This window comes from Hemicordylus capensis, chromosome 1 (assembly GCF_027244095.1).
Source record: "Hemicordylus capensis ecotype Gifberg chromosome 1, rHemCap1.1.pri, whole genome shotgun sequence".
Classification (NCBI taxonomy): Eukaryota; Metazoa; Chordata; class Lepidosauria; order Squamata; family Cordylidae; genus Hemicordylus; species Hemicordylus capensis.
In genome coordinates this window covers 171,968,286-171,994,702 of record NC_069657.1, presented here as the reverse complement: position 1 = coordinate 171,994,702, position 26,417 = coordinate 171,968,286, and the positions used below count along the sequence as shown (strand labels likewise).

Genomic DNA, 26,417 nt, shown 5'->3' with positions numbered 1-26,417 from the left:
AGTGTGATTCTTTTTTGGCCATCTTTGGACTGTCTTTGAAATGAGTATTTTCATTGTGTGTTGGGAGGGACAGCTTGTGAGTGTGCTGTTTTTCTCCCATAAGGAACAATGGGGAGACTCAAAACACCCCATTGCCCCTCATGGGTTGCTGCTAGAGATACCACAGTTGGTTGAGTGGTGTGGCATGATGGTCCCTACTCACCAGTCAACCTACAGAACAACCAGCCAATCAGGTTATTTTAAATGATTTTTCGAATTTTATCAAGGTCATTACCCTACTGACCTAGATAAAATTCAGTGTGGGGAGAGCTGGTCTACCAATTGGTTTTCTTGGAGGACTGGTCTATACATTAAACCCAATGGATAGACCAGCTCTCCCCAGAAAAAAGTGCAGTTTTGAGGACTGTTTTTCTGAGGGCATGTCTACTGATTGGGTGTAATGGGTAGACCATTCTTCCGAGAAAACCAATTGGTAGACCAGCTCTCCTCTTTTTCCAGTACCAGCTGCATCAACTGACTATTTGCTTCAAGCTTTTATGATTCAATTCAATCTCTAATCAAAAAGCAAAACCTGACTTGTGCACATCCCTAGCAGGCTGCTGCTAAGATCCCACCATTGATCCCACCATGTATCCTACCCATTTAAAGTCTGGCCATCTGCCATGGGGGGGGGGGAATATATTTTTCAGTTTTATCTCTTTTGCTCCTTCCACAGACTACTAGTGCTTCCAAGGCTGTTAACACTGCCATTACAACATCCAAAATGTCAGGCTCGCAGACATTCTCCTGCGGCTGACCCCAAATATGGAACTTGCTTTTGAACCGCATATCTGGAGCATTGTGAACACATTTGATAGCTAGTGATGAATTGCTGGCAGTGATATTTCATCTTACATATTTCCAAATATCAAGTATTGTAACCCTTGGGGTATAATGGGATAGACATTTTAATAGATACAAATATATTAGTGGTAAGTTTAATACTGTGCTATGTACTATGGCTGTACTATGGAAAGGCAAAGGAACTGTTGGGCATGTGCAGCATTACATTTCTAAAACACTGAGCCCTGGGGTTACTGCTGCAGACTCCTAAGCAGCCCCACTGCTGTTCTGAGTGATAGAACAAGCAATGCTACCACAGTGTGTGTGTGTATATATATAATATATATAACGCAGTAAGGGTGTTCAAACCAGCTCAGCTTGACAGGTTCGGAGTTGAAGCAGACCAGCTTCAGCCAGTCCAAGTTTGAACCGAACCATGCCTGGTTTGAACAGAGCCATTTCAGATCTCTACTGGTAAAAGGGAATCCCATCAGTCTCCCCCAAAGCAGCCCAAGCCACTGGCGGCCTGGCTCGGGCCTTCTTTGACCTGATTTAGGCCTATGCACATGTGGAGGTCACTAAAATGGCCACCATGTGTGCACAGAGGCCCAAACTAGGCCACTGCTGGCCCCGGCTTCTCTGGGGGAGGCCAGTGGGGGTGGGGAGCCACTGCCACCAAACGCCTCCCCTGCAGACACCACCACCGCAGATGGAAATTGTGAGTAGTATATGACTCCCCTCCCATCCACTCTACCATTAGGGAAGCCCTACCACCACCTTTACTGGTAAAACGGAATCCTCACCAGATGCAGATCCCCCTTTACCAGTAGAGAGCCAAAGTGGTTCAGCAGTCAGCTCAACCAGAATCAGAACCGCCAGCTCAAATCTGGCTCCAATTCAAGCCTAGCTGGTTTTGTGCACATCCCTTATACCACTGTTTCCCCCATTCACAACTATGGGGAAAACAGCAGTAATGCTGGCTGCACAACTCCTCATTCAGAGCAGTGTCAGGGCTGCTGAAAAGTCCACAGCAGCCCCAGTGTGCAGTATTAGCGCTGCACATCATGTCAGCCAATTTTTATAAATTTACTGGATTATCACTAAAAACCACAAAGATGCAGTTCACACAATCAGAAATAGGAGTAGGAGAAGTGTCCAAACTTCTCCAGATTTGGAGAAGCTGTGCATACTCCCGTTCTTTGCTCATGTGTGAGTAAAAAAACACAAGGTCAGAAGCGCTGACAGTGATAGTCAGCAATTGGGTAGATGGGCTTTTCCTGGAACTGTGCTATCTGGTGAGCAGACTGAGTTTGTGGGGGAGACTGTTTGAACCTGATACTTCCAGTAAAGTGTTCTCTTTTGTTTTCTTTGCAGACTGGGGAGGACTTTAAGGTGCTGCCTTTGACCTTGACAGCGACCTTGACTTGGACACCAGATGGACAGGTTCCTGACAACTGGGGGGGGGGGCGGGTTTCCAGTGCCAGACCAAACTGGCCTGGTCTAGTTCAGGTCCAGTTCGGACTTCAACCAAAGCAGACCAGCCAGTTCTGTACACACCCCTAGTGCAAGCTCCCATTGTATGTGGCTCATGGAGTGCAAGGCATTCCAGCTAGGGCAGCTTTCAGGACTCGGTCAGGTTAGCAGAGTAGCAGCAGGAAAAGCTTTGGTCTCTAGAAGCCAACACAAAGCAGGGGTTTCCTCCGAGTCGGAGGCTTGGCTGTAGCAAGCTCAAAGAGACTTGTTGCTTCCAGCGTTTAGCTGCAGCCTTCGGACTTGATTTATAGCTGGCCTTAACTGGTCTCCACCTTCGGCCAGCTGTCACAGATTCAGGATTTATCTGGTTTGAAAAGCAGGCGTCTGCTTCTCCTGAGTTCTTCCACCTGTTGTCTGCATCTTATCAGTCTTCTCTCGCATGGATACAAAGGTGCTTCATTGTTAACTACAGTGTTCTGCTCTCCATTCCATGTCTCTGCTACTTCTGATGGTCCCAGCTGTCCTGAAGCTTTGACTGGACCTGCCTCAGATATCTTCTGTGGACTGACAGCTGGGCTTTGCCCTTTAGGTTTCCCTGCAGCTGCTGTCAGACTGCCAGCTTCTTCTTCCTCTTCACTATCTGAGGACGGGGGCATGACACCGGTCCAGTTCCATCCGAGGGGGTTCGTGTTTTTAAAAATAATTAAAATAATTTTTAAAACATACCTCCGGGGGAATTGCTTGAGGTTGTGTGTGTGTGTGTGGGGGGCTCTCAGAGGTTCCCCTCCCCCGACAGCCTCCCTTACTGCCCAAACCAGCCTGTTTGACCACTCTTTGGCCCATTTGGGCCTTACCCCTTTGGTGTGGTGGCCATTTTGGAGACCACTATGCTTGTGCAGTTGGCCCCTGCATGGCTAGCAGGGGACCCCCCCACACAGACCCCCCCACCTCTGCAGACCCCCCTGCCTTCTGCCTTGAGTAACTCCCCCGAAGTGGGTATGTTTTCTTTAAAAAAATAATTTGATTTTTAAAAATTGCAAACCCCCCCCCCCCCAAATGGCCAGTGGGGTTCGGTGTGGAGTTGGACTGAACAGGGGGTGGTTCGGTTCGATCCTGAACAGTTGAGCACACGTTCAACATCGAACCTGTTTGCACATCCCTAGTTTGCACAAGTCCTGAACTAAAGTAGGATGCTTATCCTACCCTATTTTTTTTTGAGGGGAGGGGTTTGACTATCCCCAATTATAACAGAGCCAGCATGAGCAGTAAAAACTGAGCCAATTAATAAGTAGCTTGGGACAGTTGTTTAAGATCCAAAAGCAAAGTAAAAAGCCCTGTGTGTAAAGCCTCCTGGGGCACCAAGTAGCTGAATCCACTGTAGTACTTGGTGCAGTTAGTTACCAATCAGAGAGACAGCAAGAGTGAAATAAAGAGGAAGACCTTTCTCATTGTAACTACTCCTAATGCCCCTAGTGGTCACTAGGATAAAAGGTGCCAAGAGTCAATGCTCCTGAAGTTCCATCTCAACATATTTATAATCCTTTGAACTAGCCTAGAGTCCTGTGGCAAAGGATAACCAATAAAGTCATTCACACGTGCAACCCAACCCTGGTTAGGGCAGCCCAGCCTGGGTTGGGCTGCTCATGTGGAGTGCTGGGATCACTCCTGATCCCAGAGCTTCTGTCCCCATTAGCCTGACATTTAACCCTGATCCTTAACCCCAGGTTCCGGATCGTGTGTGTGCTCAGGCTACACGCAGCTCTAGGCACCCAAACCCCGGGGGAATCTGCCAATGCACTGCACACATTGTGTGGTGCATTATGGGATATCTGGAGTCTGGGACTCATTTTCCTGGCCTCCAGCAATATGTGCTGCCGGGAGCACTATGGATCATGTGGGTATGCACCAGTGCACTGAAGAGGAGCTCCTTGCTTGTCTTGGGTGGGGGGTAGTGGGTTCCACCCTTCCTACCACCCATTCTGGTCATGCGTAGGGATGTTCATGGAAATGGCGGGGGCCAGTTCGATGGTGGGGGGATAACTTTAAAGGCAGGGGAGCGTGCACATCCCTGCACTCTGTGTGTTCCCCATCAGCACTTGCTGAAAAACCAGTCCGGTGTGGCGGCAGCATATCTCCCTGCCTGCTCCACAGACTGGAAGTGACATGAAGTAGCGTGTGCATGTCGGGCACATATGCATGCACATCACACATGCACCTGATATGCATGCGAGCGAGTGTGACATGCGCACATGCCAACGTGCACATATTACTTCCTGTCACTTCTGGTCCAAGGAGCAGACGGGGTGGAAGGGAGGTACACTGCTGCCCCACCGGATCGGGTTTTTAGTGAGCGTCAGTGGGGAAAATGTGGTGGCGGGGGGAAAGTGCACCCTCCCCTGCCCTTAAAGTTATCCCCACACACCGCCGCTGAACACTTCAAATCGAATGACCTTACTATAATCCTATATAATAAAACCCTAAGGTACCTGCGTCCGTGTCTCTGGTGGGTGTTCTGAGCATGCGCAAGGGGGGCGTGGCCTCCATGCCTCCCTGGCACCCCTCCCCTTCCCGCGGCACGACTTGGTCTCTCCCAACCCCCCTCTGGCCGTGGCGGTTGTTGGGAGCACGTGCAGCGGCCGTTGAGGAGAGATGCAGCGGCAGTAGAGTCTGCGCTGGTGGGTGGAGGAAGCAAAAGGCGCTCCAGCAAAACACGCCCGACCGCCCGGGGAAGAGGGGCCGCGGAGTGGGCTCCCGCTGCTTCATCAGCATTGTTTTGCTGTTGCCCCGCATGGGATTATAGTGGCGACAGAAACAGCGGCTACGGCAGCCCCATGTTTTCTCCCAGCCAGGAGGAGCACTGCGCGCCCAACAAGGAGCCCGTGAGTGGGTGAGTGGCAGCGGCGGCGGCGGCGGCTGGGGAGGGGGGCTGCTGCAGGGGAGCAGCAGCAACGGCCAGGTGTTCTGCACATGCGTGGCGCGCACGTACGCAACAACGGTAACTACGCAAACAACTGCGTGAGCGCGTAGTTACCGTATCTGCGTCATAGGTCGTAGGTCCGCGTAGCGGACATTCCTACACAACTCTTCTAGCGCCCGTTAACGTTACGGGTTTGATGACTAGTGTAGCATAAGCTTTTGTGAACTGCAGTTCACAGCATCACACCGTAGTCCATGAGAGTTTATGCTACAATGGTTTGTCTCTGAGTTGCCACAAGGCATGTGGCTGTTTTTGCTGCTACAGATGAACATGGCTACCCCTCTGATTATTTGTGCTAATATAATTCATTTTTGTGCACTTAGGACCTGAAGCATTAATATTCAAGCTCTTCTGCTCTCGTACTACATCTGGACCCTGACGCCTCCGGGCTGAGCACAGAGCTGAAATACTGTAGCATCATTATGCTTTCACTTTTGATGTAAATACCTGCAATTGATGAGAAAAGGTGTCAGAAATCAGAGAAGCCAACACCAATCAGCAGCATTTCAGTTTAAAGTGATGCTGTACAGCTTAAAAACACCCTTAACTACCCTCTGGCTGAATCTGTTTAGAAAGAAATTAAACACTGTACTATTTTGTGCAGCTTAAAAAGAGACTATTTCTCCCCCTGAAGTTTTTGTACATGTTAAAATATATTGCAGCAATAAAGATCAGCGAAGATCCAGTGCACATATTAGCCCTATATGGCCATTAATGTTTAACATGCATACAAGCTGTGTGTACTGCTCCACATGTGCATCAGTATGCATCAATATCAGTATATTTGTATTCTACATTTTCTAGGGTTCCAGTCCCAATGTTGATTTTTAAAATGGGCTGGTTTGGACAATACAATACAAATAGAATACAATAGAAATATAACACAATGGCCGACCCACTGTATTGTTAGAAGTGATTCAGGAGTAGATGAGCATGACACACCTGCATCCAACATGCTGTTCTCCCCACAAAGGCACATGGAGGCAGAACTTCTGAATTGCCCCTGAATGCATAGTTCTAATATTTTTATAGTTCTGAGACCATGAAATTAGAGGCAGTTTGGATGTTATATACCCACCAACAAGTATGCAGAGAGAAACAGCACACAAGGTGTGGTGGTTCTGGAACTATCTCTGATACCTCCTCAGATCTGGAGGATCTGGACTCTGAGATCAGGAGAAGGACCCTTGAGACCTCTGTTCTAGCCATGACACAGGAGAAGCTGCAAATGAGCAGCACTCCTAAGAGTTCCCTGAGAACACCCAGGAGGGAAGAAACCTATCAGGACTTGGAGACCCCTTCATCAATAGACTCTCCAGAATATAACCTCAGTAAGGAATTATTCCCCAAGGAAACTTGCCCATCAGAGTGTGAGGGACCCTCTTCTGCGGACCTCCCCCTGAGGGATTCCCCCCCCCCCCTTCATCTCCAGGAGAACCTGAGAGATGATGACATCAAGCAGCTCACCAGTTTAATGGCAGAAGGACTACTCAAGTGGAGGACTGATAACACAAGCCAGCGATGGGAGATTAGCTCTGGGAGGACCCAGGATGGCCCAAAGCTTCTATTTAAGCCTCAGACTCCCAGGGGAAGGTGCTGGTTCAACAGTTCATCTACTGAGGGCCTTAGTCCAGGCTCTCACGCTGCATTCCAAACTCTTGCCTGGCTCAGAGACCTATGCTGCTGTCAGTGTAGTAGTCTTGCCCTGCCCCTTCCAGACTGTGACCTACCCTCATGAGATAAATTTGCCTCCTTGAGGATTTAACTACTTCTCAGGAGTTTGGAGCTCCATTTCTCCAAGGGTGTGCCTGCTAGGGGTGTGCATTTTGGAATTTTCTTGTTTCGATTTGTATCCCTATCGAAACATCCCTGTTTTGTTTTGTACCCAAATTTTCTGAATCCGAATCAGCCCTGTTTTGTTTTGTAGCCAAATTTTCCGAATCCGAATCTATTTGGATTTTTTAAAAGGGTCCCAGGGCAAAAAGAGGGGGGGGGGTAGTGTCCAATGGGTGGAAGCTACCACCCAAATTTCAAAGGAATTAGGCAAAAGGCTGATATTTTTGTGAATTTTTTTTTAAGTTTACACATCTTTAAGAATTTTCCCATAGGGAATAATGGGGATTCCAGCAAATGTATCGCTTCAAATCAATGGGAAAGGGATGACCCAGAGCAGAGTGTGGTGGGTGGTAGTGCCCAATGGGGGCAAGGAAACTTCCAGAATTATTTCAAAGGAATTGGGCAAAGGGCTGATCTTTTGTGATTTGTTGAAGTTTACATGTCTTTAAGATTTCTCCCATGGGGAATAATGGAGGTTTCAGCAGCCCCATAATTCCACTTGGTGGGCACTGGGGTTGTCTGGAGCGAGGGGTTGTGTAGTGCACATAGGGTGCCAACCACCCCCACACCCACAAGCCTGTGGGGTACTGGGTTTTGTTGTTTCTGAGGTGTTCACTGTAGATTCTCTGGTAGCATATGAGATTTTCAGTGAAAAACAAGAATCCACTCTCTTATGCTACCAGAGAATCTACACTCAGAACACCACAGAAACAGTTAAACCCAGCACCCCATAGGTTAGCAACCCTTCTCCTGGCCAATGTGGGGTAAGTAAAGAGTGGGAAGAAGCAAAAGAGCCAATGGGGAACAAGGAGGGAATTGTCAGCAGGTCAGCGCATGATTTAGGTCACTGATCAGAAGGCTGGAAGGGTGGGAAATTCAAAGAGATGTCAAACACAAAATGGAGACTGACTAAGAGATCACCACAAAATGGAGGTCTGAAACAACAAAATGTTTTGTAGCCAAAACAGGGACGTTTTGTTTTGTATACAAAACTTTTGGATCTGGAAAATGGGTGTTTTGTTTTGTCTACAAAACACCCGAAACAGGCTGTTTTGGGTACAAAACGTTTTGTATCCGAAACGTTTCGCACATCCCTAGTGCCTGCTCTCCACAGAGAGGAGAGCTGGTCTTGTGGTAGCAAGCATGTGTGAGTACTGTAAGATATTCCCCTCAGGGGATGAAGCCGCTCTGGGAAGAGCAGAAGGTTTCAAGTTCCCTCCCTGGCTTCTCCAAGATAGGGCTGAGGGAGATTCCTGCCTGCAACCTTGGAGAAGCCGCTGCCAGTCTGTGAAGACAATACTGAGCTAGATAGACCAATCGTCTGACTCAGTATATGGCAGTTTCCTATGTTCCTATGCTGTTTGGGGAAGCAAACATGACAGGTGTGGTATGCCATCACACCTAATCACACATTGGATGGGCTGCATTGTCTGTACTAGTCAATGAACACATACACAGCAGTTCACATGAAAGTGTACATGCCTTCAGACACCTGTGTGTACAACAATATGTGAATCATGCAGCCTTTACCATACTGCCAAAAATACCTGAAAAAGAGGTGTGTAATGGAAAAGACCAAGAAGTAATTTTAAAAATTTAACAGATGCTAAAGAAAGAGGCAGTCTTACCCTACCAGACTTAAGGTGTATTTTGATGCTGTTTGTCTGATGTGGTTAAAGGAATGGATAACATTAAGAAATTCTAGAATACTTGATCTGGAGGGATTTGACAGAAGGTTCGGATGGCACTCCTATTTGTTGTATGACAAAAGAAAAGTACATAAAGATTTTCTCAACCACTATATAAGAAGGAGTTTAATGAGAGTTTGGGCAAAATATAAAAAATGGTTGGAACCTAAAACTCCGTTGTGGTTATCCCCGATAGAAGCTCTTGTACGTAAAGAGGTAAATATGCAATCCCAATGGGGTACCTATAGGGATCTGTTATGTTTTCAAGAAAAGGACTGTAAGTTAAAAAGTTTAATTGAAGTACAAAATTTGGTTAGTAATTGGTTCCAGTATCATCAGTTAAATGAAGCTTATAAGAAAGATCTTAAAGTTGGATTTGAGGATCAGATGTAGAGATTTGAGAAGGAGCTCTGTGAAAATGATGAAAAATTAGTTTCTAAAATGTATAAGCTCTTGCTTTTGGAGGAGACAAGAGATGAAGTGGTTAAAATGACTATGGTAAAATGGGCTCAAGATGTGGGGTATAATATAGAAATGGCAGCCTGGGAAAAATTATGGAAAACTGATTTAAAGTTCACTGCATGTTATGTTTTAAAAGAAAATTATTATAAAATGATGTATAGGTGGTATTTGACACCTAAAAAACTGGCATTAATGTATAAAAATGTTTCAAACAAATGTTGGAAATATGGACACTCTTAAGGAACTTTTTTTCATATGTGGTGGTCTTGTAGGAAGGCTAAGGCCTTTTGGGACATGATATATAATGAGTTAAAGAAAATCTTCAAAATGACATTTCCTAAGAAGCCAGAATCCTTCCTGCTGGGAATAACGCAAGGAGTGTTTTCTACAACCAATTTAACATTTTTTATGTATGCTACCACGGCGGCCAGAATAATATATGCGCAGAAATGGAAGAGTAACGAGCTGCCCTCAAAGAAGATTGGCTGATAAAAATTTTGGAATATGCGGAGATGGCAAAACTTACAGTACTGATAAGAGACCAAAATTTGGAATGCTTTAAAGAAGATTGGAAACCATTCTTATTATACTTAAAGAACTATTTTCCTAATATTGATTTTACAACAGGGTTTGAAATTTAGTAATATTAGCAGGTTGGGTAGATCAAAATCGAGTTTGTAAGGTTTAAGATATATATTTTGAATTATTATTATAGCAAGGGTTAATTCTATAATTGGTGATTCACGAGGAGGTGTGAGCGGGAAGTCAATATTTGTTAATGTGATGTGAATGTTAAGATATTGTTAAAATCAATAAAAATTTAAATGTAAAAAAATAAATAAAAAAGAAAAAGAAAAAGAGGTGTGTAATAGTATGAAGAAAATCTTCCAATCTGTGGTAGTTAATTGCACATGAATAACTCACCAAATAGTGGCAAGCACTAAGAGAGAGAAAAACTAAAGTGTCCTCCAGGTGCAGGTATATAAGTCTTAAAATACAAATACTGAATAAATGATTGTATGGCCTTGGTACCCCATTCTTCAGGACATGGAAATGTGTCTACTTCCTTGCTATCTACTTGCTTTATATTTTGCGATTTGAGTTACTCCTTTACACTTTGAATTTCTTCAATGCTTTATTTCGAAGGGGTTGTTCTCAGGGGCAGAACCACCATTTAGTAGACAGGTTCAAAGAACCTGGGCCGCCACCAATCAGGGGCCATGCCCGGTGCCCCAGCCACACCCCCTGGATCTGACATCATATGCAGGGGGCATGGCTTCACTCCCAAATGCGGCTGCACGGCCCTGTTTGGGAGCATATTCCAGCCAGTGCTGTATTTGCATTGTGGCCAGGAACACTCTCCCTGCCTTTAAAGGCAGGGAGAGCAGCTCCTGGCCATGCTGCAAATGCAGCGCTGGCCAGTATTTGCTCCCAAACGGGGCTGTGCAGCCCCATTTGGGAGCAAAGTTACGCCCCTGCATTTGATATCAGATGCAGCCGGTGTTGCTGGGGTGCCAGGCATAGCCCTTGATTGGTAGCAGCCTGGGTTCTTTGAACCTGTCCACTCAATGGTGGCTCTGCCCCAAGAACCATCCCTTCAAAATGGTTCCCCCCCAGTGGTGGTTTTGCTTCTTAAAAAAAAGAAGATTTGGCTTATCTGTTTGGTCATGTTGCATCCTATCTTATTGTCAGGCTCTCAGTACAGCCATCTGCCTTCCTCTTCCAAATGAGGTTGAGGTGGCTTCAGCCAGGAGAGATTTATGGCTTACAGGCAGCCCCAGTCCTGTCTTGCTACCCCCTCTGCTTAGTCTGAGCCCCAGGCCTCATTCCATGCCAAGCCCTTCTCTTGGACTGACTCCTCATCACTTACCAATCCTCTCTTATATAGCTCCTGACAGTTGGGGCAAGTCTCATGAGATCTTGCGAGAGCTGCTCCCGATCCTGCAAAGCCACACTGTCTGTTAGCAGCAAGGCAACATCGCCTTGCCAGGGCCAGTGTGAAAGCTTCCAGGCGGGCTTACTGAAGCCCTGGCATGAAGCTCACCATGTTTACCTGCCACCATCAGCTCCACCTCAGGGATTCCCCTACACTTATTTTCTCGTTCCTTGTATTCTTTTACTTTCCTCCCTCCCTCTTTTAACAGAGCAGAGTTCCATGTAACTCAAAAGCTCACATTTGGCATTGTAAACATTACAGGTGAACCTTGGTATCCGTGGGGGTTCCATTCGCTACAATTATTGCAGTTAAGAAAACCATGAAAACTGAGACATTAGGTCAATGGGATAACAGGGTTTAGGTTTCCAGAGGCTCAAACATCATGGGAAAAATGGCTGAAAAAAATGTGAAAATGGGTGAAATAAAGTGCCTTACTGTGCTCCATAGGCCTCAAACTGTCTAGCAATCCCCCCCAGAAGTCCGAATTGCTGCATTTTCTAGCAATTTTTCAAGGGAGGGAAAGGATTTCCCCCCAAATGAACCACAAAATAGCTCTTCTTCACAAAATGGTGGCCAGAAATGACCTCCATGGTTATTTCCGACCATCTCCAGACCATGGATATGCAAAATTAACCCCTTTGGGGCTGGTTTTTCTCCCGCATATGCTGAGATCAGGTGTCAATTACCCGACCGCAGATATGTAAAACACGGATGCTTTATCTGTGTATAGTGAGGTCCAGCTGTAGTTGAGCCATTAAAATATATCTCCTTATTTCCACAGGATTAACTAAGTAATTTTTATGAATGAGACAAATATGATTTTTTTTTTAAAAAAAACCCATATCGTATAAGTTATGCAGCAGTATAAAATGTTTGTTCATAAACAGAACATAAGAACAGCCCTGCTGGATCAGGCCCATCCAGTCCAGCATCCTGTTTCACACAGTGGACCACTAGATGCCTCTGAGAAGCCCACAGGCAAGAGATGAGGGCATGCCCGCTGTCTTGCTGTTGCTCCCCCGCAACTAGTATTGAGAGACAGCTTGCCTCTGAACTTGGAGGTGGCCTATAACCACCAGACTAGTAGCCATTGATAGACTTGTCCTCCATGAATTTGTTTAAGCCCCTTTTAAAGCCATCCAAGCTAGTGGTCCATGGCAGAGAATTCCATAAGAGCATTTCCTCAGCGACATCTTTTAACTCTCCAACTTTAATGAACTGCAAAAACTCCATTTAAAGTAGGCTACTCTATCAAGGGATTTAATTGAATGCCAGGAGAAAAATTGCCACAATTAGAGGTGGTTTTTTAAGGAACGGGTATGATAAAGAAATTATGTGGAGACACTTAAAAAAGTGAAGTAATGTTTAAGCCGAACACTTTATGATCTAATGATTCAAGTGGCAATGACTTGAATCAATGGCAATGATTGGGCACTAGATGGGGCTGAGTAAACTTGCTCTGAACATGACTACTTTGCTGTAAACTTGTTCATTCCTATCTTCTCATTCCCGCATTTATGCATTTTACATTCCCATATGCTAAAGTCTGAAGGAAGAACTCTACTAATATATCTCTGGGCATTGCTAGTGGCACTAAATGAAGTAATAAAATAAGTCAAATTGTAAAACTATAATACGGCAGGCTGAGAGGATTTTGAAAAATATTTCATCCAACCTTCTACCAACATGCATGTTTCACCATACTGAAACACCTCTTGCAGATTAGCCCATAAAATCATTTTGCTTATAGTTTCCTATAATTAGGCTGACTGAGAGATAACAAACTGAGACTGAATCCAGATAAGACTGAGGAACTTAGTGTGTGGGGTTGGAACTTGGGAGACTACTGTATTTTGATCTGCCAGTTCTGGATGGGGGTCATACTTCCCCAGGAGGAACAGGTACACGGTCTGGGGGTCCTTCTGGATCCAAACCTCTCCCTGGAGTCCCAGGTTGAGGCGGTGTCCAGAGGTGCTTTATATCTGTTTTGACTGATATGCCAGCTGCAAGGTGGGGAGCAGTTGTTAGGCCCATTCCTTAGTTGGTCTACCTAGGAGGCTCTCAGCTACAGTGGCAAACACTGTCTTATTCCTGGACCTTCTCAAACACAGGTCAAGCCAGGCTAGGCATTTCTGTCATGTGCCAGGGTGTGTGTGCAGACAGTCCCATTTCATCTTAGGGGGGCTGCTGGTCCGGGCACCCTGAAGACCTAAGAGCAAGGCAGCTTTTTCCAGTTGGACTTCTAACCTGGACACTTTAGCCCTCAATCACAACTCCAGAACACTCCTAATCCCAAAAACTAGCAGGCCATAATATTAAAGTCAACTTCCAGTGTCCGTCCTCAGGAAATCACATCATTCAGTTATAGCTAACCTGGAAACACATTGTTCTCAGCTAGGAGCTTCCACAGTTAACCAGTAACCTAGAAGGCTCACTCTTTCATGCAGTCCTCACTTTCAGAAGCATATTTATAAAACAGCCTGTCAAAAGCCCCAAATTGTGCAGTCTTTGGGATTCATCCCAAGACTGTTGATCCCCTGCTTCCATCATTGCACCCCAGCTTCATCACAGATAACCCGGCTTCCTCTTTCTTCATGTTGGACAGCCTCCTCCTCCTCCTCCTCCTCCTCCTCCTCCTCCTCCTCCTCCCTTTCCCTTCTTTCCCTCTCCTCCCCAAATTCTCTTCTCTGTGTGTGTGTTTGGCAGGTGGGGGTGTTGTGGCTTGTTTGGCTAGGCTAGAAGGATTTATTAGAAAAGGCTCTCTTCTGGGGTAGAAGTCCCAGGAAAATCAGCCTCTAGAGCAGGGGTGGGGAACCTTGGCCCTCCAGGTGTTTTTGAACTACAACTCCCATCATGGGAGGGCCAAGGTTCCCCACTCCTGCTTTAGATAAATCCACCAGCCAGGGACATCCAATGGGTGTCCCTACTAAACCTGCAGCCCTTGTGTTTCTTCTGTCCTTTGCCACTGGATTCTAGCAAACTTCAATTCCCAATCACCCCTAATCCTTGGAAAGGGACCACTTCCTCCCCTTACACTTCGTTATTCTCAGCAGCCTTCCAACATTGGCAAAAGTTTAGCCATGAGATTTGCCTTTTACTGGGGAGCAGGTTCTCCTTTAGCTGTTCTCCTTTACAGTCAGGAAAGCTGTTCTGCCTCTTTCTCTCTCTTTTGACTCTTTTGGGCTGTCTTCCATCTCCCTCTCTGGAACATTTCAACAGCTTTCTCTCTTTCCCCAAACACTTCTGGGGAAGGTCTTCCCTTTGGTTCTTTTATGGCTTCTTTCTCTTTCCTTCCCCAAGCGCTCTCCTTGCTGCCAGTTCCTCCCCCCACCCCCCACATCTCTCTCTCCTTTCATGGAGCTTTCTCAGGGCCCTCTCCTCTCCACCCTCACCTTCTCCACAGAAGCTTTCACTAGCTTCTCCCTCCATCTCTTCCCAATCTCTTTGGGATTCCTTCTGTCTGTCTCCCTTTTCCTAACCGGTTCTATACCCAACCCTTTTTTACTCACTTTACATGGCCTTTGTCTGATTCTTTTATTGAATCTTCTCCACTAAGGAGTTCATTCACCACCACTTCCCTCCCCTATCCCAGTCTACCATAGCTATAACCATATATTCATAGTCATAGTAGAGGTAAAGGATTGAACATGGACATATATCCATCTAAGCGTCCAAGACATGTGGGAATCCCATCAGTAGCATTATAGTCAAGCCTATTCATTGTATTCAGTAAAATATGTTTCATATGGACTTTCAAACCCATAGTTGTGACTTGCTTGGGAAACTGCCTGTTTTATAACTGTGCCTACAAGGCCCTAAAGGGGCCAACAGTGCCCCCCCGTAATAGGTAACTGACATTCTCTGCCCAACATTTGCCTGACATTTCCTGCTTCATATGTCATGAAAATGGTGTAATAGCAGGAGAGTTTACCCAACAGTAACTGGTGATTCTCCTGTACTTACTTGCTGTCATTACCTGCAAAGTCACCCTATCTCTTTCTGTGTTCCATGAAAAATGAGCTGTTTCCTTCTTGTATCACCACAGGTAGATTATTTATTATTGATTTAAAAAACAAACAAACAAACAACTGTATTTTACTTTCACAAAGCAGTGTACTTTTTTGTTGTTGTTACAAAGCAGTGTACTATTTTTAAAACTTGCTTTATAACCTGTATAGCTCAGATAATCTGAATAGGCATACTCTCTTTCTGCTGATTAAACTTGCCCTGGATGTTAGGAGAGTGGTGTTTCTTGGGACTGGGTGATGTTTTTCTTGTGATATATTAATGTTTTGTTTTTAAAAGAAAATCCTGATTAAGAGTTTGGCTTTAAAATACCGGACAGGATCTAGACTAAGTTAGTCAAGACGAAGTACTATTGAAATAATGGGACAAGTCAGTCATGACTAACCTAAACCCCATTTGTTTCAATGGAAATTAGTTATGACTAACTTAGGGCAGATTCAAATGACCTGTGGCAAGTTCAGCTGGCTTGAACGTCCAGTTTCAATAAGCACATATCATGGTCCTGTCTTGACCAGCCCTGTGACCTATCAGGCTTCACTGCTTCCACCAAGCAGAATTCTTTATTTGCCTTGTCTGTGTCTACTTCACAGCCCTCCTGATCTCTGTCTCCAGCTCAAAAACCAAACAGGGTGGTAAGGCCTCTAAGCCTGGGGTGGGGACGACTGTCAGATACCTCCCAGATTTGAATTCAAAAGTGAAGTTTTACTTAGAAAATATACTTCTCTCCAGACTTTATTTATTGTATAAATTAAAACTTAGAAAGAGGGAATTGCAACAGACGTTTCGACATATATACGTCAGCTTCAGTGTTCAGAACACTGAAGCTGATGTATATACATCGAAACGACTGTTCTTTATTGCAATTCTCTCCTTCTATGTTTTAATTTATACAATAAAAAGGGTCTGGAGAGAAGTATTGTAGCAGATCCATCATGCGTATTGCATCACCATTATATCAACTAATTTAGAAAATATAGTTCAGTTCAAAGCAGTTAGGCTTTTAGAAAATATAGTACTGAAAAAACATCCAACCATATGAGCACAAAGGAACAAATAAAAAGGAAGGAATACACATCCAATCTAACCTGCCTAATACTGTGCCTAAACCCAAAGTTCTCACCAGAAGCTTTCTTGAATTCAGGTTGGCTCTGCAGCAAGCATTGCTCTTTTCTTTGCTCAGCAACAGGCCTTGCTCTGTACTGCCTCCTGTTCTGCTTTGGAGAGTGTTCAGATTCTTTAGAGAGTTCTTAGCTCAGCCTTACTAGTGATTTCTCAGCTCTGCTCTCAGCAGCTCTTCAGTGATTTTCAGCCGCTCTCTCAACAACACTTCTTAACCCAGCTCCTCTCTCCCTCTGCCCAAGAGCTGCTCTATTTATACTTGTAAATCCCACCCATTTATTTTGAAGTTATCAAATCAGAACTAACAAAAACTAGACATTTTTCAATTTCTAGTCAGAGCAGCTTAATAGAAACTTTGACTTTAGAACATAAACACCTAGAACACAAAATGGGGAACAGGCAGCCATTTTTAACCATAAATAAACATAATACAAAACTGAAGGAACATTCTTCATCCTTCACGACGTGCTCTTGCTGCAAGCCACAGTTTCCACTCAAATCATATCATGCAAAATCTCCAGTGTTCCATTTCTGAACTGCACTTCTTTCCACAACTGACATATGCCATTGCCATCCAACTTCAAATGTAGATTACAGATGTCGGGGGGCGGGCTGTGTGTGTGGCTCAGGAATTGGACATTGGTGGGTTCCAATGCCATAAATGGAATGGAAGCTGCAGCTCATATTGAGAGCACACACTTACAGGAACTGGAAGTTATCTGAACCTTCTCTTAGTCTGGATCCTGCCCATTGTAAGTTAAAATTAATCTTTGGGAAAGAGAAAGGTAAGCTAAATCAATATGCGTTTTCATTTTATAACCTTACTGTTGCATGTTGTGACGAGTGGCACCTACTCATCAGCTTGGGACACTGCTAGTGAGGGGGGTCCATACCTCAAACTAGAGAGGTTAACAAACTTATACTTATGTGGACCACTGTTACCAAGATATCTATTAATTTCAACTTCTCTCTATCTATTCTTTGCTGCCGCCACCAAGATCTTTCTCCTGACAGCCCCTAGTAGAATAGCTGAGGGCTGCATGAGAAGAAAGTATAACACACTGGACACAGGATGAACTTTTAAATAAAATAAAAACTAGGCATTTTTTTTAATATACAAGCAGCTTAAAGTTTTCTCTCTGCCAAAGCAGGTCTCCACACTCATAATGCTTTCTATAACAACAACAACAAGAAGGCTAGGCTACAGTGTATGACGTAAGATTTGTGGCACACAGATTCCACCCACTGGCAGACGTTCTACACAGTGCCATTGATGTGTTTTAGAAAACCAAAGTAACTCCATTTTACTTAGAATACCTCACTCTAACTTAAAGTAACCCCAGCCCAGCTCAGGCCAGCTCAAGGACACGGCCTCACATGATCAACATCATTATCTCTCTCCACTAAATTGTATCTAAAGAAACTTGGTTCTCACCAGATGAATTCTCACTGTTCTTTGCTGACAGTTTGGAAAACAGGATGTAATCAAATAAGGGGTGATCACCAGATGAACAATGAATCTTTCTCATGCGTACTAGATACTTAGTCCACCATTTTGTTGCCAAGTATACTATGTCTAGGGTGTCAACATCATTCAGATTGTCTGTATAAATGTAAGATGCACCTATAACCAATTGGTATTTCAATGCAGAGCAATAGCCCATTGATTTACCTTGCTGGCTGCAGAAGCAAATAAAATTGCCTCTAATTGATCCCCACTGAGTCTGTTTGATTGGCTAAAAGGTGGACCCAGGGACGAACCGGTATTCACATCAATTTGGTGCCATGACAGTCGGATGTGACTCTGGGTGGACAGTCTGACCCGTCACGGGACAGTGAGATCCAGTGCGCCCCACAGCGTTTTGTCTGTGGAGGATTCTCATGGGCCCCGAGATGCGCCAGTCGTTACAATGCGCCACATCTGGGAATCGAGGCAAAAGCCTGAGGGAGAGGTGAGAAATCCAAAGACGTCTTGGTGAGAACCCCAGCCCAAGAAGGGGAAAAAGGGGGGGGGAAGCCCAGGGAGGGGCAATCTTTCATCCCGAGAAGAGGGGAGAAAGCAAATTACCCAAGAGAGGGGCAATTTAAGCCAAAATCCCAAGGGGGGGCAATTTAAGCCAAAAAGCCCAAGGAAGGGGCAGCTTTGAGTCAAAAATAAACGGCCCAAGCACGAGCACACTGTGGGGGGGACTATGGGGAGTAGAAATAGCAAGTACTTTTAGAATGCGTGTTGAAAAATTGGGTGATTCTCACGAGAGGGGGAGGTGCCCTCAGAATGAAAGTTTAAAAACGCCTCTGTGCTCCAAGACAAGGGGTCTGAAGAAAAGAAGAAATAATGATTGTCTTTTGCTAAAATCATGTTGTCTCTATGTTCTGTTTCCAAGTTCAAAACTGCTAACAGTCTAAATTTCTTGATGCCACTGTCCTGTTGTAACCAAGCCAAAAGATAACACTGTTCTAGCTGCAAAAAGTTTCTCTGAACAAAAGGCTGCCTTTGTTCTCTCCCCCGCCCTCTCTTCAACTGCTGGCAGTTGGGAAAGAGGAAAGAAAATGGAGTTTTGAAGGAATGCATATGGGAATTGCAGACAAAAGGAAAAAAAACTAGAAGGAGACACGTAAAAGGATTTTGGTTGGAGCTTGTTAACAACAACAAAAAGAAAAATGCTTGAAAAGCACCAGTAAGTTGTAAAATTGTGATGTGGAAAGGTAATATAGAATTACAGGTTGTTTTTATGGATGGCTGTGATAAGTTTGTTCTATTTAAGCTACTTTCTTAACTGAGTTTATGGCTAACATATTGAAAATGTTATAAAATTCTTAGTGACTCATATGGAGTTTTCTTTTGTTTAGTCCTTTGTTCTGTGAAATACACAAGACAAGCCTGTGTGTGTGTGTGTGTGTGTGTGTGTGTGTGTGTGGTGTGTGTGTGCATGTTTCTGAGAGGGAGCCCAAAGCTCTGGTTCTGTATAGGAATTCAACCCACATCAATCTTATAGCTCATCTCTGTGAAGATGAGGTTTCTGTTGTATTTATTCTGTTTATTCTGTTGTATTTGTGAATGTATTTATTCTAGTGACATGTGTTTTTTTCTGCAAACTGCTCCAGACCAAACTTGTTCTGCTCTGACATTGAATTCCAAAATTAGCAGTTATGCAGCAGGGGGAGCTTTCAGCGGTCAGCTGGCCAACTGAGGGCTGAATCTTCCCACCTCTGCAAAAGTGCTGCTTATGGCTAAATGCATTAGGCATGAGAGCAAGCTCTATTTCATTCATTCTTATATTAAATTGATTGTGATATTTCTGCCACTGCTGAGTGTCATAAGCCTTTATATGTTATGTTTACTGATTTCCTTGGCGTGGTCTATCTCAGTGTTTCTCAACCGCCGGTCCGCGGACCGCTGCCGGTCCGCGGAGGGTTGAGTGCCGGTCCCCGACCTAGCTGCTAGGAAGGCAGGGCTCAGCAATCGGAGCCAAATAGTTTCCACTTGTTTTTCTCTCCCCTGTATAAGCACGGACTAAACATGCCGCCTGCAGGATCCCGGTCGCCCTCACCACCCTTACTCAACACCCCCAACACAGTTACTCAACCTGGGACGTCACTGGCCAATAGGGGTAGAGCAGGGGTGGGGCTTTTGCCGAGGCGGGAAGATAGCCCTGTGAGTGTGGGCTTGTGCTGAGGCGGGAAGATAGCCCTGTGAGTGCGGGCTTGTGCTGAGGCGGGAAGATAGCTGCGGTTGCTGGAGCAGGCTGATCGCTTGAAGGTACTACTGAGCTGCTCTTTGCATGGCCGTAGCCGAGCCTTAAATTAAGGGAGGGGTGGGGAGTGGGTCTGCACTTGTAGTGGCTAAGAAGTGGGGTTTGCTGGCAGAGAAGCGGGCATGTGGGCGGGTGGGCATGTGCCGAGGCAGGAAGATGGCAGCTGCCTGATGGGCGTGTGGACGGGCGGGCGGGCATGTGCTGAGGCGGGAAAATGGCAGCTGCATGATGCGCGTGTGGGTGGGCGAGCGGGCGGGCTTGGCTTGTACTGAGGCGGGAAGATGAGTGGAGCTCTCTGCGGAGGCGAACTGTTGCCCAGCGGCAGCCCCTGGCGAAAGTGAATGGCGGCTTCCACAGACCAGCACGGCAGCGGCAAGTTGCACCCAGAGCCCTTCCGAGGGTTTCCTGCTGCTGTTGCTGCAGCAGCAGCAAAAGCGCTGCAAAAGGCACGAGCCCCACTTTCACCCGCTTGCTTTCCATCCCTGCCGTTCGTCCTCCTCCCTGGCCTCGCTCTCTCCTCCCCCGTTTCCCTTTAAGACCTGCTACTGAGCTAATTTTTAATTGCATGTTCCAACTTTGCAAATTAAATTGAGGGCGCTAATTAGCAGGGCTCTCGGCTGCTGCCGTGTGTGTCGTTGTGTGTGTTGCCATGTGTGTTGATGCCGCCGCACAGCTCGCCTCCTCTGCGGGGGAACTGCCTGGGGAGGAAGCGGGTCTTCCAGCCCAGGCTCCCACGCAGATTGCCTTCCCTCTCCTGGCTAGCCGGTGGCTGGGAGTTGGGGAAGCCGCTGTGATCTCTGTGCTCCCCAGAGCCCTTCCGAGGGTTTCCTGCTGCTGTTGCTGCAGCAGCAGCAAAAGCGCTGCAAAAGGCACGAGCCCCACTTTCACCCGCTTGCTTTCCATCCCTGCCGTTCGTCCTCCTCCCTGGCCTCGCTCTCTCCTCCCCCGTTTCCCTTTAAGACCTGCTACTGAGCTAATTTTTAATTGCATGTTCCAACTTTGCAAATTAAATTGAGGGCGCTAATTAGCAGGGCTCTCGGCTGTTGCCGTGTGTGTCGTTGTGTGTGTTGCTGCCGCCGCACAGCTTGCCTCCTCTGCGGGGGAACTGCCTGGGGAGGAAGCGGGTCTTCCAGCCCAGGCTCCCGTGCAGATTGCCTTCCCTCGCCTGGCTAGCCGGTGGCTGGGAGCTGGGGAAGCCGCTGTGATCTCTGCGCTCCCCAGAGCCCTTCCGAGGGTCTCCTGCTGCTGCTGCTGCTGCAGCAAAAGCGCTGCGAAAGGCACGAGCCCCACTTTCACCCGCCTGCTTGATCACAGATCTCCCAGCATCTCATCTATTTTGGCCCTGGGAGATATATAATGTTAGAAAGGATCACGAGGCTAATTCAGCATCATGTGTGCAGAAAGTAAATCCTTCATCCTATTCCTAAAGTACTTACAAGATCCCTACTGAACTCTCTAGTGATGGTGAATCATCAGTCATTCATCAAATTTCCTACTTCAGATTGTGTCTTGTAATCATTATTTAACTTCATTCATGAGCAACTGCCTTGAAGAAAATTCAGATTTTTTTTTTAAAAAACACTACAACAAATAAATTCATTGTTTCAATTAGAATGTATAGATAGAATTGAAGTTTAAAATTATATGGCATTTCTGTGACAGTCTTCATTCTGATATATGCAATAGAAACACGCAAGAAAATTTAAACACTGAAGATGGGAGCAAGAAGCTGAGATTATCCATTTTCCAGCAACACAAAAGTTGGAATGTTAAGCCTATAAACATTTTGAAATTTTATTTTCCAACAGTTAGTTATCAGGAAGTACCTTAAAAAGCTAAGACCATAAGCGCACGCACATTGAATGGGGGGGGGGGAGCTTGTTTCTGAAAAACCCCCAACAAAAACAAAACATGCATAGGACTGGGCTGCACTATATGCAAAAAATATAATAAGTGAAACTGCACAGCATATCAACAAATTATTTAACTATTTAAAATTATTAGAATAATTTTTCATATGTACAAAGCTCTATATAGGGGAAAATGTATTTATATAGTTGCAGGGAAATCACACCCTGCAACTATATAAATACATTTTCCCCTATATAGAGCTTTGTACATATGAAAAATTATTCTACAATAAAAATCTATACAAATCCTACTAGTGTAAAATATACATCTTTTTTTAAAAGGACCACTCCATTCTCTGCACATTAAAAGAGCAATCTCAGATATGCCTTTATGTTCATACAGCAATCTGATTTTTTAAAAAAATCCTATCTTCATTATATCCTGGTGGTTGGGATGAGTAAAAGGTTCACCTTTGGTGCCTGGGACTGCATGTGCTTGGCAAGACCCACAGTACTTTACTATCTACTGACAGTTAAAGTAGAGCAAATGTTACTTGGCCTCTGTTTCCAAATCTATGGAGTCATGAAATCATATCACAAACTGCCTCTCTGAAGTGCTTGACAATAGTGGCTCATATGCAGATGAAGGAAGTACCTGTGTGGGCACTGCTGCTGCACTAATGCAGAGTGCATGTCCACAGGGGTGTGATTTTTGCCAATTTCCCCTGGCTCCAGAAGCACTTTTTGCTACCTGGATGTAGGTCCCTGAGTCATAGAAGTGGCTATGACAGTGGCTGCAGCGTTTTAAAATGGCCTTTGAGTGAGATGATGGCTCACACTTGCTATGGCCCTCCTACCTTGCTGCTGTCAATCGCTGTTAATAGTCTTGTTCGTTCCAGTGTTGTTTTAATATCTGCCTATGCCAAGAAATGTTAATTGAAATAAAGACTTAATTTTCTTGGTTTTTGGATTTTTTGCAGCATCGGTAGAACACAAAATAATACAGATTCGTGGAGGATAGCTGGCGGCGGTTGCTGGCGCAGTCTATGATCGCTTGAAGGTACTATTATTGACTTGGCTACTCTTTGCATGGTGGTGCCCGAGCCGAGCCTTAAGGGAGGGGTGGGGAGCGGGTCTGCCCTTGCAGTGGCTGGCCGAGAAGTGGAGTTTGCTCAAGGCTGCCTGACGGCCCCATTCAAGCACACTTCTATTCTCCCCTTTACTCCCAAGCTCCAGCTGCATCACAACAATACTCTTTCATGAAACCACAGCTGTGTGTGTTTTCCATAGCTGGGAGCTGTTTATCTATGGATTACAAACAAGCATATGGAACTGAAAATAAATCCTAGTTTCATATTTTGGTTTCTAGTCCATAATTATTGTTCCCCAAGTCATGGTTAAATGAACAAGAATTCCGAGGTGCATGAGGTAGGAGAAATGAGTGTTCAGGCTTCCAAACTCATTCATGTTGCTTTCTCACAACCAAGCAGACCATGGATTGTTGAACTGTCTCAACTGGTCCTATATCAGCTGAATAACAGACTATTAAAAAAAAAATTGTTCAGAGGGAGTGTTAATTGTGAGGGGGTCTTCTCTTTCATCATCTCGTGAACCACTTCTCTTTCAGTAAACTCCCCACCCTGCAACTCCCCTTTTTTGCCCTCCCACCTTAATGCATGTCATAGAAACATAAGAACTGCCCAGCTGGATCAGGCTCAAGGCCAATCTATTCCAACATCCTGTTTCGCACAGTGGCCCAACAGATGCTGCTGGAAGCTACAGGCAGGAGTTGAGGACCTGCAGCCCTCTAAGAAAAAAACTTCTTATTTTCTTGCAGGGGTAAAACCGGCAAGAGGCGAAAGAGCGGGAAGAACTGCAAGTTTTTCCACTTTCCTTGAGTCCTATCGTTGGACTGCTCAAGACAGAAGCACTGCCCTAGTACCTCTCATTATTGCAATGAGTTCCAAACAGAACAAGCAGACAAGTCTGTTCAAGTTTTTGAATAAAAGATCAAGAAGTCCATCAAAACAAGATTTGTCTGTGGAAAATGAAGATAATGCTTCTCCAAGCACAAGCTATTCGGCTACCATCTCAAGTGATGACCACATTTCTGCAGAGACGAGCACACACAGAGACAGTTCTGATTCAGAATCGGAGTCAATGAATGAAAGTGTCCCTCCCAGCAAAAAAGCAAGAGGCGCGTTTATTCGTAAATACAATGAAGACTATCTCCAGTATGGCTTTATTTGCAGCCCTGGTTCTGAAAAGGCACCAAGACCTCAGTGTGTGCTATGTTCCACTGTATTAGCCAATGAAGCTATGAAGCCGGCAAAACTTCTTCGTCATTTACAAACAAGGCACAAACAATTTGTGAACAAACCAAAGGATTTTTTTGTAAGAAAAAGTAAAGAACTGTCACTTCAAAAGCAGGTATTAGTTCGATCAGCTGCTGTTGATCATTCATTGATGAAAGCTGCTTATCTGGTTGCAATGCGTATCGCAAAGTCCAAAAAACCTCACAGCATCGGTGAGACTTTGATAAAGCCGTGTCTGATCGACGTTTGCAATGAGCTTCTAGGATCTTCTGCGTCTAAGAAAATGAAAGATTTGTCTTTATCGAATGACACAATAAGCAGGAGAATTAATGAACTTTCATCTGATATTGAAGAGCAAGTCATTGGAAAAGTCAAATTGTCAAAGTTATTTTCATTGCAGCTGGATGAATCAACTGACATTTCTAACCATGCCATATTACTATGTTATGTGCGTTACATTGACTATGAAGCCAAAGATATGTCGGAAGAATTGTTATGTTGCTGTGAATTACCATCACACACAACGGGAGCTGAAATATTCAAAGCATTGAATGAATACATGGAAAAATCTCAACTTGACTGGAAAAACTGTGTTGCTGTATGCACGGATGGTGCTGCAAGTATGCTGGGCAAACATTCTGGTGTTTTGGCAAAGATTAGGGCAGTCGCTTCTGAAAACATGGTTCACAGTCACTGTTTGATTCATCGCCAGCACTTAGCGGCAAAGAAAATGTCACCAGATTTGCATGAAGTATTGGCGCAGGCGGTTAAAATCATCAATTTCATCAAGTGTAACGCTTTGAATTCAAGGTTGTTCACAATTTTGTGTGATGAGATGGGGTCTGAGCATAAGCATTTATTACTGCATGCAGAAGTACGCTGGCTATCTCGAGGAAAAGTTCTGACAAGGTTGTTTGAATTAAGGAAAGAAATCAAAATGTTCTTGATGCAAAAAAAATGCGATAGCAGTTACATCACATGCCTGCAAAATGCTGACTGGATTGCAAAAGTTGCATACTTGTCTGATATTTTCAATGCGATAAATTCTCTTAATTTAAGCTTACAAGGCCCACTGGCAACAATTTTTACTATGGGCAATAAAATTAGTGCATTTAAAAAAAAGTTGGAATTGTGGATACATCGGTCTGAAGGAGGAAACTATGACATGTTTGAGACATTTTCCTCTCTAATTTGTTCTGATGAAGGTCTCGACTTTGACCATAGCAGCATCAAGATTTTGATACATGATCACCTCAAATCATTACAGCAACAGTTTGAGGACTACTATCCAGCAGGCGAAGATCAGCGAAAGGGAAATCTATGGGTGCAAGATCCATTTGTGACACACAGCCAAAATAATTTGACCATTCAAGAAGAAGAAATGTTGCTGGAGGTGTCATCAGATGCTGGTCTCCAATCTGCCTTTCAATCAATGCCCATAGCACAGTTTTGGATAAAACTCAAGGATGAGTATGAGATTCTCCACAAAAAGGCAATGAAAATTCTTCTTCCATTTTCATCAACATATTTATGTGAGGTTGGATTTTCAAGTATGAGTCTTATCAAAACCAAAACACGCAACAGACTTGAAATTACTAATTCTTTACGCTTGGCCCTAACGAAGATTGCACCACGGATAGAGCGGCTGGTGAAAACTAGACAAGACCAATGTTCACATTAACTTAATTTCTTGTGTGCATTTTGATGAGTATGTAAATAGTATGTAAATAAAATACAGTTTATTGTTTATCAAATTTTATTTTATGATATTATTTTAATTGCAAGCTGCCCAGAGATGCAAGTTTTGGACAGGTATAGAAGTCTGTTAGATATATAAAATAAAATTGAACTTGAAACCCCTTTATTAACTGCTGGTCCGGGAAACTGCACACAAAGAATGTAGCGGTCCTTGACACACTGCACAAATGATTTAGCGGTCCTTGAGTCCAAAAAGGTTGAGAAACACTGGTCTATCTTACCTATTTTCTGAAGGGGGAAAAACAAAAAAACAAAAAACAAAAAATCTTTTCTCTAAACCGGAAGTTTCCCTTCCAAATTCTTCCTCACAAATGAAAGCTGATCCCTGATGAACAATGTCAACTCCGCCCATTTCCGGATGGGAGGGGGAAAGAGGTTCTCTGAACAGCAGTTTGTAATT

The 26,417-nt window shown here is 44.7% G+C and overlaps 1 protein-coding gene across 1 annotated transcript; it reads left to right on the top strand.

Moving 5' to 3' along the window:
• Window positions 1–23,900: 23,900 nt before the first annotated feature.
• Window positions 23,901–25,940, top strand: LOC128329954 (zinc finger MYM-type protein 6-like). Its single transcript, XM_053261989.1, has one exon. The coding sequence runs from the start codon at window positions 23,901–23,903 to the stop codon at window positions 25,938–25,940; it is 2,040 nt and encodes a 679-aa protein (XP_053117964.1).
• The last annotated feature ends 477 nt before the right edge of the window (window positions 25,941–26,417 follow it).

What these genes read in the sequence shown, in the direction of transcription:
- LOC128329954 (XM_053261989.1), top strand. Translation starts at nt 23,901, where the DNA reads ATGAGTTCCAAACAGAACAAGCAGACAAGTCTGTTCAAGTTTTTGAAT.